This window comes from Macrotis lagotis, chromosome X, assembly GCF_037893015.1.
Source record: "Macrotis lagotis isolate mMagLag1 chromosome X, bilby.v1.9.chrom.fasta, whole genome shotgun sequence".
Classification (NCBI taxonomy): Eukaryota; Metazoa; Chordata; class Mammalia; order Peramelemorphia; family Peramelidae; genus Macrotis; species Macrotis lagotis.
Window position 1 is genome coordinate 410,714,630 of NC_133666.1, and position 13,616 is coordinate 410,728,245.

Genomic DNA, 13,616 nt, shown 5'->3' on the forward strand with positions numbered 1-13,616 from the left:
GAAGCAGGAGCCTGTGCTTCCTCATCTTCAGACTGAGTATATTGATCCTTCTTGGAATCATAGATAATGTATTTCTCAATGGTGTTCCTCTTATTTCTCTGCTTGCTCATTTTCCCAGCCTAAGCCTGGTTTTGGGGTGCTTCCTGAGCTTTTGAGACATTCCCACAAGTATCTCTGTGTGAGGCTCTGTCCTCCCTCCTGGTCTGTGAATGACCATAAGCGCCCCCATCTGCCATGGGGCTGAGGTGGTGGGGCCCTGCTGTTCTAGATTGCGATCAGGATCTGAATGTGGTCAGAGCCCCAGTGTCCTGTTCCAGGGGCAGAGGACAGAGCTCTGCAGTCTCTCTTCACTCCCCTCCCTGGGTTCAGTGGGCTCATGCCCTGGGAGCTCCTGCTCACCGGCTCTGCCTGCTTCTGTTCCCTGGATCTGGACTGCCTTGGCCTTGCTGCTCCTTGTGTGCCGTGGGGGCTGGGCTTCACATGCTTGCTCTGGCAGAGGTCCTCCCCATGCCCATCCCTGTTCCTCCAAGTTGTACTTGGTGCTCCCTGGGGCGGAGGGAAGTTTTCCCCCAGGGTGTAGGTCAGGAAACTCCCTCTCTGTTGTGAGGGTGTCTCCCAGCGCCCTGGGGCTGCCTCCAGGAGGCTGAAGTGCTTTGGCTCTCGCAGGCCGCCCCTCCAACCCCGGGGAGCAGAGCCTTTCTGCTCTTTTCCAGGTTACCTTGAGTAGGAGAACTGCCTCACTGGGTCCCTCTGTGGGTTCTGTCTCTTGAAAATTTAGTTAGAGTCCTTATTTAAGTTTTATGAGAAAGCGCCTAAGAGAGGATCCTCTCTTGTCGCCATCCTGGCTCCCAAGCAATCAATCTTTGTCTGCCTTTTGATGCAATAATACCACTTCCAGGTCTGAATCCTACAAGAAATTTTAAAAAATGAAAAGACCAATGTGTACAAAAATATTTATAGCAACTCTTTTAATAGGGACAAAGAATTTGAAATTCTGGGATGTCCATTAGGTAGTTGAAGAATGATTGAATGAATTGTGGTATATCGTTGTAATGTATAGACCATATTGGGCCATAAGAAATGACAAGCAGTCTGTTTTCAGGAAACCCTGCAAAGATTTATAAAAACTGATACCAAATGAAGTGCCAGAATCAGGAGAAATATTCTGCACAGTAGCTGAAGCATTGTGTTATGATCAACTGTGAATGATTTAGCTATTCTCAGCAATACAACGATCAAAGACAATTCTGAAGGACCTATAATGAAAATGCTGCCCACATCTAGAGAAATAACTTTTGGAGTCTGATTTCAGATTGAAGCATACAATTTTTTGCTGTGTGTGTGTGTGTGTGTGTGTGTGTGTGTGTGTGTGTATTTTTGCTTTTGTTTTATTCCTTTTTTCACAACATAATTAACATGGAAATGTGTTTCACATGATTGTGCATTTTAATCTTATATCAAAATGTTTACACCATGGGAAGAGAGGAAGAAACTGACTTTTAAGACTAGTGTTCTTCCCACTTTTACATGTTTCCTTTTTATATTTTGGATTAAATGATCTCTTAGAGGTTAACATTATAAATGTAATCAGTAATATATAAAGTTTTTTTGTTAAAATAAATTCCAACTCTTACAACTGATTTACAGGCAAACTTTTTGAATATAGTCCTTTGGTAAAGTTGGGAATTAGCTGCAGTTATATTAAAATGAAGTCTCTACATTTAAGAATTTGAAATAATGAACTACTTTAATTATTTGTACATTGTAATTAAAGTACCTACTTGTATTTTGTAGGTAATAGATGAATGCTTACTGAATGAATGTACATAAAAATTTCTGTCATATGAAATTAATTGTGGAGACCTGACCTTGGAATTTAAAAATAATACAATAAAAGCACTCCCAGTTTTGTATTAGACAACATGCAAAAAATAGAGCTATCATATTATCAGTTAATCTTCAAAGGGAACTTAAACTTGCTTAATAGATAATTTCTGCACTCTTCCTTTAAAATCTGTTCCTTGTCAAAAGTGTTCAACTAGACTATTGGAGAAGAGTGGATTACTTTACAGAGATAACAACTTTTTGGGAATGTATCTCTAAATGGTCTTAAGCATCTATTATGTAAACCAAATATATCTGACACATATTATGCCACTCAGTTTAAACCCTGAGTATTTCTCATTAACTTTCGTCTAACTATTGAGTTTTTTTAACCTTTTTTTCTGTCAGTGGATCTCTTTGGAGGTGTGGTAAAACTCATGGCCTCCTCAGAATAATGTTTTTAAATGCATGAAGTAGATTACATAGGATTACAAATTTGTTTTAAACTTTACAGACTCCAGATTAGGACATTAAGAAAATTAATTTTGGGGGGCAGCTAGGTGGTACAGTGGATAGAGCACCGGCCTGGAGTCAGGAGTACCTGAGTTCAAATCCAGCCTCAGACACTTAATAATTACCTAGCTGTGTGGCCTTGGGCAAGGCACTTAACCCCATTGCATTGCAAAAAGAAAAAAAAAAGAAAAGAAAACTAATTTTTGCCAGTATTCTTTATTTATGTGCATCAAGGCTAATTTCATGCACTAAAAATACATATTCTGTCTATATGTACCAACTATTATATATACCATGTATCAATCAGGTGATAGAGATTTGAGCCCATTTCCCTATTAGCTTGAAATTAAAGCAAACAATTACAGGCAAAAATACAAAAGATATATAGTAAATAAAGATGAAATTTAAGATAAATATTGGAATAGTGTTTTATAGTTTGCTCATATATCAAATTCTTTGGTATCTCATTTAATTTTCTCACTCCTGATGAATAGACATAGCCCTGTTTATTAGTTTATAAACTGCGATGCACAGGTATTAAGACTTAACTAAGGTCTCATAGTTAGTGACAGTTCAAGGACTGGGAACCCAGGCATTCTGATTCCTATTCAAGTACTTTTCCCTAGTATACCACATTATTGCAAAAAAAAAATTACCACCTATGGAAAAGATTTTATTATGTCATTTTTAATATTTCTTGATATGATCTTTATCTGTGATATATTTAAAGCTGTGTAATAAATCAGTATAATTCAATTTATCAGATATTTGTTGAATACTTATGAATGTGACATCTTTATAGGCATTTTGGGTGATTAAAAACAAAGACAGTTCTGCATTTGTAAAGTATTTACTATATTCTTGGCACTCTGTTATGCATAATATGTATACTCTAGGAACTACAGGCTAGTTGGGAAAGGACAGGTTCACAATTATAACACTAGTTGAGTCACAGTATTATAAGGTAGTATATATAATCTTACCATATATCACACACACATAATAGTCTGAGGTTCTTTTTGTGGGGTAGGGCAGTAAAGAAAATGAAGCCTTGGGAATCTTGTTCCCCTTGCTTTAAGGTCCTCTTGCCATGAATAATTAAATTAGTACCTCCTATCACATTGTCTAATACAGATTATTGTGGTTAAAATGTATTTTTAGAAAGTCTTTATTCATAACTACAATTATCTTCCAACTAGTGAGTGTGTGAAAAGTTTCCTATTGTTTAAAAAGTCATGTTTTATATGCCTTTCAATTTTTTGCATCCCTGTCTCTTTGCCTCATAGGTTGTATCTTCAGAGTACAATGTATTATGCTTTTGGAAAAAGACAGATTTATGAGACCGTCCTTGCTTTTGAAAACATAATATACTTATCTTGATTTAAGAAAACCTAACATATCCATTTTACAATGAGTAAAATAAGCTAATAATTTTATTGAAAAATTTCCCAAATTCATTATGCCATAACTGATTTTCTACCACTTTTCAAAAACATATCTTTTTGAGTATTTTGAAATTTTAATTTTCATATATAGGTAATATATGTAATGTGTTTTGTGCAATAACTTTGAAGAAAAACGTTGTTTTAATGATATACTTTATTTATTTAGGCTTTGCTTACTGCAGTAACATCACAGCACATAGAAATTCACGAAGGAACTGTGCTGCAAGCTGTAAGAACATGTTACAATATATATCTAGCAAGCAAAAATTTAATCAATCAGACAACAGCCAAAGCTACTCTTACTCAAATGTTAAATGTTATATTTGCACGTATGGAAAACCAAGCAGTAAGTATTGAAATTTATTAAAATAATTTGATAAATGTACAATATGACCCACTTGCCAAATATAGAATTGAAAATGTAATAAATAGAAGTGACACATATCTGTAAGTCTTTCTAATTTATCACTTATAATTTAATAGTTGACTAACACATGACTTTGGATAAATCTTTTTTTTTCTGAGTTGCTAATAAAATGAGAATTTTATTTTAGGTTTCTCTTAGTAGTGGCATACTTGAGGGCCACGAACAAATGAATGTGGGTATGACATGGTTGTTCTGAGGATAAAATGAAACAGCACATAGAAAATATTTTGCAAACCATAACTTATTCTATAAATGCTAGCCATTATTTTGATGATAATAATTTAATGACACTTATTTTTACTGCTCTTATAAATTATTCTTTGATCTGTGAAAATTGTAACAGTAAAAGGTAAGCCAGTAATCTCACATTAAGATACCTTGGGGTGTAAGTCAAGAAAACTTTTCCTTCCTCAGAGAGATGAAATGGCTTATCTGTAGTTACTCAACTAATTTTAATGTTGGAGCAAAACCTGAATTTGGATCTCCTGACTTTTAGTTTTTTGTTTTTAATATACTTTTAATATTTTGGCAGAGTTTTCATTTTTTCAATTGATATTTTATTTTTCCAATTTACATATTGAAAGTTTTTCAACATTCATCCACATGCATATATATATTTTATGTTACATAATTTCCTCCCACCCTCTCTTCCCACCCCAGTCAGTTGAATATTGTACACACACACATTTGTGATTAACATGTTTACAGATTAGTCATTTTGTGTATGAGGAGTTAGGATTAAGGGAAAAGAAAGAAAAATCATGAGATAGGAAAATAAATACATAAGAGAAATTTTTATAGAGTGAATGTAGTGTTCATTCAGATGCAGTAGGGGTTTTTTTGGGTTGGTTTGTTTTGTTTTGTTTTTCTTCCTCTAGATGAGTTTAGCATTCCATAGTCCTTCTCCTAGGGTTGTCCTAGCTCTCTGAACTACTGAGAGGAGCTTCATTCATCAAGGTTGATCAGCTCACAGTGTTGTTAATGGTGTGCACAGTTTTAATAGTTATTTGCTTATTGTTACAAATTGCTTTCAGAATGGCATTTCACAGCTCCACCAACAGTTTCTTAAATTCCAAAACACAACAAACAAAATGCTATTGCATGGCTAGATAATCAATTGGGTGAAAAGTCACAAGGGGATTTTAGTGTATTATAAAGTCAATATGTTAGCTGTGATAAAGCAGCCAATAGAATTAGTGCTATCCTAGGGCTGCATTAAAAGAGGCCTAATTGTCCAGTTTCAGGGGAAGTAATGGTTGTACTGTACCCTTTCTCTTTCCTAGGCAGACAGACTACATCTGTTCTGAATGTCATATTTGGGAAATATATAAACAGTCTGGATTTGATTCAGAAGAGAGGACTAGTAGCATTTGATGGAAGTTGCAAAGAAATCAATTTAGCTTTGATGTAGAGGGGGAAAAATGACATATTTAAAACTATCCAAAAGTTTAATAGGTTGCTGAGAGAGGAAGAGGATTCCCTTTCAGTGTCTGAATTCAAATAGAGACTAGATTGTTAGTGTTTATGGAAAGAATTTCAGTGTACTAGTTTTGAGTAGATAGGCCAACCCAGGCCCCTCCCAAATTCTTAATTATGCATATATTATAACAGATCTGGGCCAGCTTTCTCATTTTTTGTTTTGCAACAGACTCAAAGAGGAATGATTTGTCCAAGAGCTATAGCCATTAAGTTTTAGTCTTGGAACTCAAATCCAAGCCTTTTAATTTTAAGTCTGGGGCTCTTTCCACTTCACTTTGAAGTTTTCCATATTTGATTGAAGTTTAAAAAAAGAATCTGATAGCACCATTCAGTTATTCCTTTGGCATGTTTTAAGTATTTTGGTGTTATGCTGATAGTCACCTAATTTTAGTTTACAATTTATGAGCCAAAGTAGAAATTTATCATCTCGTTACTAAAGTATGCTGTTTGTCCAAACTTTGTTTTTTTCAAATTCAAAATAATTTTAACAGTACTTTAGACAGTGCATGGTAGCTTTTCATACTTCATGTTTTCAGCTACAGGAAGCCAAACAAATGGAAAAAGAAAGACATCGTCAGCATCATCATCTATTACAATCCCCTGTAAGCCATCATGAGCCTGAATCACCTCAGCTGAGACATCTGCCACCTGAGACTGTTGATACTTTGCCCCAAGAACAGGAAGGGGAACTTGATTCCCACACAAATGACATGGATAAGAGCCTTCATGATGATACAGAGCCAGAAAATGGATCTGACATTTCCAGTGCAGAGAATGAACAAACTGAAGCTGATCAGGCTACTGCTGCAGAAAGTAATCTTGTTGTGAAGCGGAAGCATGTGGGGAGGGCTTAGCACTGTGGGTTTCATAAAGAGAAATGATGAAGAAATATTAAGGGGAAACTAATATGATATTAAGTACAAAATAGGGTAAATTTTATCCCAGGAAAGAAATTATTATGTGATAGGTAATAATTCCTAGGGAATTTATGCATCTCTAAAAAAGGCTGCAAATACTTACTAGTTTGTGTGGAACTTTTACTCTGCTGTACTAGATTCACTGCAAACAATCAAACAGCAGTAAATTTTGGCCAAGAATTTCTGAAAAATGAATACAGTTGTTATAAATTACTGTTCATGGGAAAATATAAAGAGCATATTGTTGAAGGGAAACAAGTAAATATCGAAAAACTAGTAACATATGATGGGAGTCATAGTTAATTTAAAAATTTTTCTTTATACAGTTAATGAAGCTATGCTCCTTAAAGAAAATTTCCATTTTTATTCTTGAAACTGATCTTTCTATTCTAGAGTCAGATCACGTATCTTATTGCACGAATAGGTCTACCTAGTGTATATATTGATTTGATTTTTCTCTTTAGACATTGTCATTTTGACTTATATGCTTGGATAGAAGTTCAGCTTTTATCCTATTGCTCCTTTCTACAACTTAAGCCTGATTGCTTAAACAGTAGCTCTTAGCAGATATTGCCTAGTCCTATAGTTAAAGGGCCAATTTAATGCCTTATTATGTGATCTGGAGCATTGTTATGTTGTGGCTAATTAACTGCCCATTACAGTCAGGTGAACCTGATTGCAAGTCCTAAGGATGACCAATACTTATTGTGTGTTCTTGGGCAAGTACTTAATCTCCCATTGCTCTTCCCCAGCAACCCCCTCCCCATTATAGATTAAAGCCCATTTGTAAGGATATGCTAAGGTGGGAGGGAGCAGGGTTCTCACTGAGAATTCATTCCTCCAATGAAATCACTTATTCTGACCCACAAAATTACTCTTATCAACTGTGGATTTTGTACTTAATCTCTTCTATGAGTCATTGGGAAAAAGAAGTAACTTAGTTATTTCAGATGAAAATATTGAAATTATTTCTTATTGAAAATGGTTATATTTAAATGTAACTGTTCTGTGAATTCACAGTACTTAAAAGTTAAATTGCAAATAGCATTGTATACATTGTTTGACTTCCTTGGTTTATTTCTAATCAATTCCTTCCATATTTCAACCACATTTTGAGATTGAACTGTACCATCCCACCCATTGATTTGAAGGATCAACTTTTATTAGAACTGGGTTTCCCATGAAAATTTTAATTAATGTAGGAAATATTTATTGTACCCCTCTTATGTGCAAGGGATCTTTTGGGATACAGAATTATAGAAGAAATAAAATAATTCTCTAAGGGGTGAAGGTAATTATTATGATTGAAGATTTTTTACTTCCAGGACCTAATATAAAATTAAAATTGAGTTAATCCCTACAACACTTAGAGTAGATAATGCCAGTAAGAATTTGAAAGTAATGTTTGCTTTGTTAGCTTGCAAAGTGAATATTTCATCGTATATGATCAAAAGTTGACTATAATTTTTTGTAAAATTACATTAATTTCTTACCTATGAGACCTTTGGCTCCTTCAGTCACTTGGAATCTGGCAGGAGAAAAAGTCATCCAAGTGGTGAGGATATAGCTTTTGAAAAACCTACTTTCCTAACACTTAATCATTTGGAATTGGTTTTGGAATAAGGTTAATTTAACTTAGTCATGTGTTTTCCCCTGGATAGCATCATTTCATTCTTGGTATTTGTAAGAGTAGTTAGATGAATGAGATATTGTAGATGGAAAGGGAAAAAAGAACTGTTGGAATCTACATGTGGAATAATTATAACTAATATATAAGTGAGTGAAATTGATTCTTTAGGGATAAATTATGGTTTAAATCTCCCTACAGTGATAGCTATAATTAATTCACTTAACTTATTCAGCAAGCATTTATCAAGAAATATTGGTGACCTAAGTCTATTTTAGCTATTGGGCCTTTCTGTGGCAGAATTCAATAAGAAAAAGTTTTCAAGACTTTAGAGACCTTAATTTTAATTGAATTATCATTTGAGGTTAGTATTCTTTCCATTGTTAATTATTAGTTACACCTTTTTCTTGAGCCTAATTATTGTTTTGTCTATTTTAGATTGCATTTACCTTAAAAAGTATAGTTAACATTTTAAAATGTTGTATCTTTCAAATATATGATACAACTCTAAAAAATCAATTTCAAGTATTTAAAGTAATGTCTTTTGAATTTCTTTATTTTAAAGCATTATCTAAAAGTGATGGATTATATGATGGTGAAAACAATGACTATGAAGATAAGGCGCAAGATATTGTGCAGAGTATTGTACAAGAAATGGTGAACATAGTTGTTGGAGGTATGGTACTTTAAACTAGCTTATATGTAAGTTGTCTATGTGGAACTTCATTTGATTAAAAAGAATATTTTTTAATAATGATAACAGTATAAAAATTAAAACATTCCGATTTTATATTCTAGTGATAATCATTGATCCATCAAGGAAAAATTAAATAGACATCTTTGAGCATCCCATCCTTTTCTTTTCCTACATGTTGTTGCTTTGTCCTTTGTTCTTGAAGAGGACCAGTGACATCAGAGGGCGATTTTCTTGAATTGCAAGTGAATTGGATTCAAGTGAGGCAGGGCTGTGTAGAGTCATCAGCTTCACTCTTCTCCTCCAGAGTCATCTAAATTCAATGGCAAAGACATAGGTCAGAACTGGAGTTGGCCCCAGATTTAGTGGGATATTTTGGCCCTTTTGAACTAAGGTATTTTCCAGATCTCAGTTTGTCTGAGGCAATCAGTGAATTCTTAAATGTTAAAAATTCATGATTCTTAGCCATTTTCAATGTTTGTGTTTTTTTTAAAGTTTGAAATTTTCTCCTCTTAGATGTGCTAAGGATCATTAAATAACAATGACTTTTGAAATTGAGATTGAATTATTTTGGTCTTTGAGAATCTCACTGTACCTAGATTGCTAGAAATATTCCTGGCATTTACAAAACTCATAAGATATTCTTTTTAGTAAATGTGAACTTGATTTATTGTGCTTTTGTCAACTACCATTAAGGACCATATAATAGAGATAATTACTGATATTTCTATAGCACTTTCAGATTTACAAGGACCTTTAATTCAATTTTTCATTTAAGCAGCCCTATACCCTGTGAGGTTGGTGCTATTGTTCTCCCCAATTTACAGATGTGAAAACTGAGGCTCAGAGAGGTTAAGATTTCCAGCTATTAAGTATCAGAGGCAGCCTTTGAACCCAGGTCATCTTAACACCTTGGTCCATAGTGCCTCTCAGTTCATATAGTTGATACACAGTTGAAGTTGTTGTATATTTAAGGTGAGATTCTTAATTTTTCTTTCTTTTCTTTTCTCTTTTTTTTGAGATCGAATCTTTTTTGTCTTACACAGGCTGAAAATGTAGTGGCCATTCTTGGGTACATTCTCATAGCTAATCATAATACAATCTTAACTTTCTAGGTTTTGGTCTAAGGCTGGTTTGCCTGAAGACTCTCTGTTTTGTTGCTGGTTACTACAAAAACCCAATTAAATTAGCTTTAGCTCTACTATAGTTCAGAATTCCTGAGCAGTTCCATTAGCTGAAGCAGCAGAGATTATAGATATTTCTTTCATGTCCCAACTGAATGCATTTTCCAATGGAAATAATAATGTGAATGGTTATTTGGTTCCCAGGCCAGTACACACAACTGTTTTTAATTTAAGGTACCTATCAGAATATCTTGCTCATAGTTTTCCATCAATAAATATTTAACTTAAAAAGTATATTTAATATAAATAATCATATAAAATAAGGTTCATATTCTGTTTTGGCTTCCTTTTACCACTGTTTATAAAACAGTTTCTTTGAAATTGTACCTTCAGAGTTCCTACTCCAGACTATTAAGAATACTTCTGACTACTGCCTCAGGAGCCAATATTGCTCTGATTGATCCCTTCAATTTTCATTTGGGAAAGTGTCTAGTCCTGCTGCTACTATGATTTACATTTGAGAAGGATTTTCTGTTTTTGGTGTGGAAAATATTGCTTGTTTGTGGTCAGGATTCATTCGTTCACTACCAATCCCTGTATATGAGTCATTCTAAAGTAAAGGACTATTTGAATTTGCTACTGAAAATGTTTTCATTTGCTAACTCATCTGACATTGTGGTGACTTTCCATTATCAAAACATTTAAAGTTGTTCTTTTTACTAGGTAGTTGAAGAAGCCACATAACAAGATGAATGAATTATTTTTGCTCATTCTAAAATGATTTATTTGTCTTGATGTTTAGTTTCTTAAAGTGAATCTGTTTGTAACTTAGTTATAATAGGGAGTACTGTAAATTAAAAGCTCACATTTCCATATTAGTTTTTGGTTAGCTTTCTATGATCTTTTGTCAGAAAAATAATAGTAATTTCCAGAACAAATTAAAAGCAGTAGCTAAAGGTTATCTTTTTTTTTCCAATTTCTCCCCTCCTAACAATCATATTGTAAACTATTGTAGAACCTTTTGGATTGTACAGCAGCTATCATTTATTTCTTTAAGAATATACTACTTTAGGGGTGGCTAGGTGGCGCAGTGGATAAAGCACTGGCCCTGGAGTCAGGAGTACCTGGGTTCAAATCCAGTCTCAGACAGTTAATAATTACCTAGCTGTATGGCCTTGGGCAAGCCACTTTAAGCCCATTTGCCTTACAAAAAAAAAAAAAAAAGAATATACTACTTTAAAAAAATTCTACTCTTCATTTTTCAGATTCAATGTATTTTATACATTTTTGTTCATTTTAACTTCTTAGATATGGGAGAAGGGACTGCTGAAAATACAAGTGCAGATGGCACCATTGGAACTTTAGAGGATGGTAGTGATAGTGAAAATATCCAAGCAAATGGAATTCCAGGGACTCCAATTTCTGTTGCATATACACCATCCTTACCTGATGACAGATTGTCTGTCTCTTCCAATGATACTCAGGTATGAATTAAAGAATCACATTGATATATTGATTGCATGATTTTGATGTTGAACATTAAGAAATATCTTTAGAGAGAGACTCTAAGGCTGTCACTAGTGAGGGCTGCTTCTTTTTTTTTCCACATATTAGGGACTTAACATATGTTTGTTGAATGAATTAAATGTTGCTTGACATGCCATTTGGGAGATTTTTAATATAAACAAAAGTTTTTAAAATTTTATTAATATTTATTTTATTTTTATATTAAATTATAGAAATTCTATTACCATTTATTAATACAATTAAAGTTTTTGCATTTAATATAAATTTGATCTGTCATCTTCCATAATGTGTAAGTTGTTGGGGAAAAGTGCTCTCATCACAGATTCTTAGACAAGCCCATAGAACTGAAAGGGACTTTAGTCTAAAACTCTCTACTTTCAGGCATACATAAATTATTTGATTTATATAATGGTGAAAGGTCATCTTAGTCCTTTTGTCCACTACCCCTTAAAGAATTCTTTCCAGAAATCAGCTAATAAATGCATTAAGGAAGAAATGATCATGCTCAGCCTCTGGTCTTATACTTGTCCAAGAATAGGTGAAAATTGAAATAATGCAAACAGCCTAAAATATTGTATAAGTTCTGGGAATGGATGAGATAACTTGCCTGGTGTTTGTTAAATGATGAGGTCAAATAAGGAGACCTAAAGATTTTCTTCAGTGACTGAGAAAAGAATCTCAAAAAGAAAGTCAGTGACTCTAGTTATTAATTTATTATGGAGGGGGGAAAATAACTTAATTTATTAACAAAGGATATTCTGATAGCACAGTATTTTCTTTAAATTGGGGTTCATATCTCAATAATCTTCAAAAGATGAATTTTTGCATCACACTTGTCTATATTTTAATGATATTCTACCTTATTTAGGAATCTGGAAATTCTTCAGGACCTTCACCTGGTGCTAAGTTTTCCCACATTTTACAAAAGGATGCCTTTCTAGTATTCAGGTCATTATGTAAACTGTCAATGAAACCACTGTCAGATGGACCACCAGATCCAAAGTAAGTCATTAGCTGTTTTCCTGATTTAATAATGTTGTTTTAAATTTATTTAACCTGGGGCAGTAGATGGTGTAGTGGATAGAGCACTGGCCCTGTAGTCAGGAGTACCTGAGTTCAAATCCGGCCTCAGACACTTAATAATTGCCTAGCTGTGTGACCTTGGGCAAGTCACTTAACCCCATTGCCATAAATAAATAAAATTTTTAAAAAATTTTTGAAAATTTATTTAACCTAGTTTAGGTGTTAGATTTTATTTTGATCTCACTAGGGCCAACTTAAATTAGAGGGAAAAGAAGCCTCAGCAAATCTGAGTGAGGAGGATGGGAAAGGGAAAGTAAGATTACATTCTGAAAATTCAAATATAAATACTACTGATATATTTATCCAATTGTTGCCCTCAGTCTGTTGTGTCAGTTAAGAAGAGATGTGGCCTTGAAGAGGACCTTATTTGAAACCCTGCCTTGCCACTCACTGACTATGTGCCCTTGAGCAAAAGTCCCTTAAAAAATATGGGCATTAGTTTCTTCTTCACCTATAAAAATAAAAGGACTGGACCACATTATAATAATTGTAAGAGAATTGGATGGAACTTCAGGTCAGTTAGTTCAGCCTCCTCATTTTACAGATAAGGAAGTTTAAGTTAAGAGACTGGCTCAAAGTTGCAGAGACAGTAAATAAGAAGACAGGGTTATGAACCCAGGTCATCTGCCTCTATCTAGCATTTTTTTCTTCTGAAAATGACTTCGGAGGTTTCTTCTAGGTCAAAATCTATGATCGTTTGAACTCTTAACCTTTCTAAACTCAAACCCATCCATTTCTCTTTTGTTCCTGAATAATGTTAAAGTCATAATAACATGCTAACTGAAGATTTATTTAAATTAGATAACCTCACTGCTGTGTGCATTTATTTTGATCTTCCTTGAAAGATTTCCTACTTGGTTTGTCACACCATCTGTTCCAAACATCTCTCCAAGCCCCATGTATGGTACTCCCTCCACTGCCTGACCAGCAGCAGGCTTCTTAAATTACTGACAAGT

The 13,616-nt window shown here is 34.0% G+C and overlaps 1 protein-coding gene across 1 annotated transcript in view; it reads left to right on the top strand.

Moving 5' to 3' along the window:
* The window catches only part of ARFGEF1 (ARF guanine nucleotide exchange factor 1), a 161,964-nt gene that overhangs the window by 54,525 nt on the left and 93,823 nt on the right, over window positions 1-13,616 (top strand). The window contains exons 5-9 of the mRNA XM_074203275.1: window positions 3,949-4,128; window positions 6,225-6,501; window positions 8,798-8,908; window positions 11,359-11,534; window positions 12,446-12,579. Of these exons, the coding sequence (XP_074059376.1) occupies window positions 3,949-4,128; window positions 6,225-6,501; window positions 8,798-8,908; window positions 11,359-11,534; window positions 12,446-12,579 (878 nt within the window). The remainder of the gene's footprint in view (window positions 1-3,948; window positions 4,129-6,224; window positions 6,502-8,797; window positions 8,909-11,358; window positions 11,535-12,445; window positions 12,580-13,616) is intronic.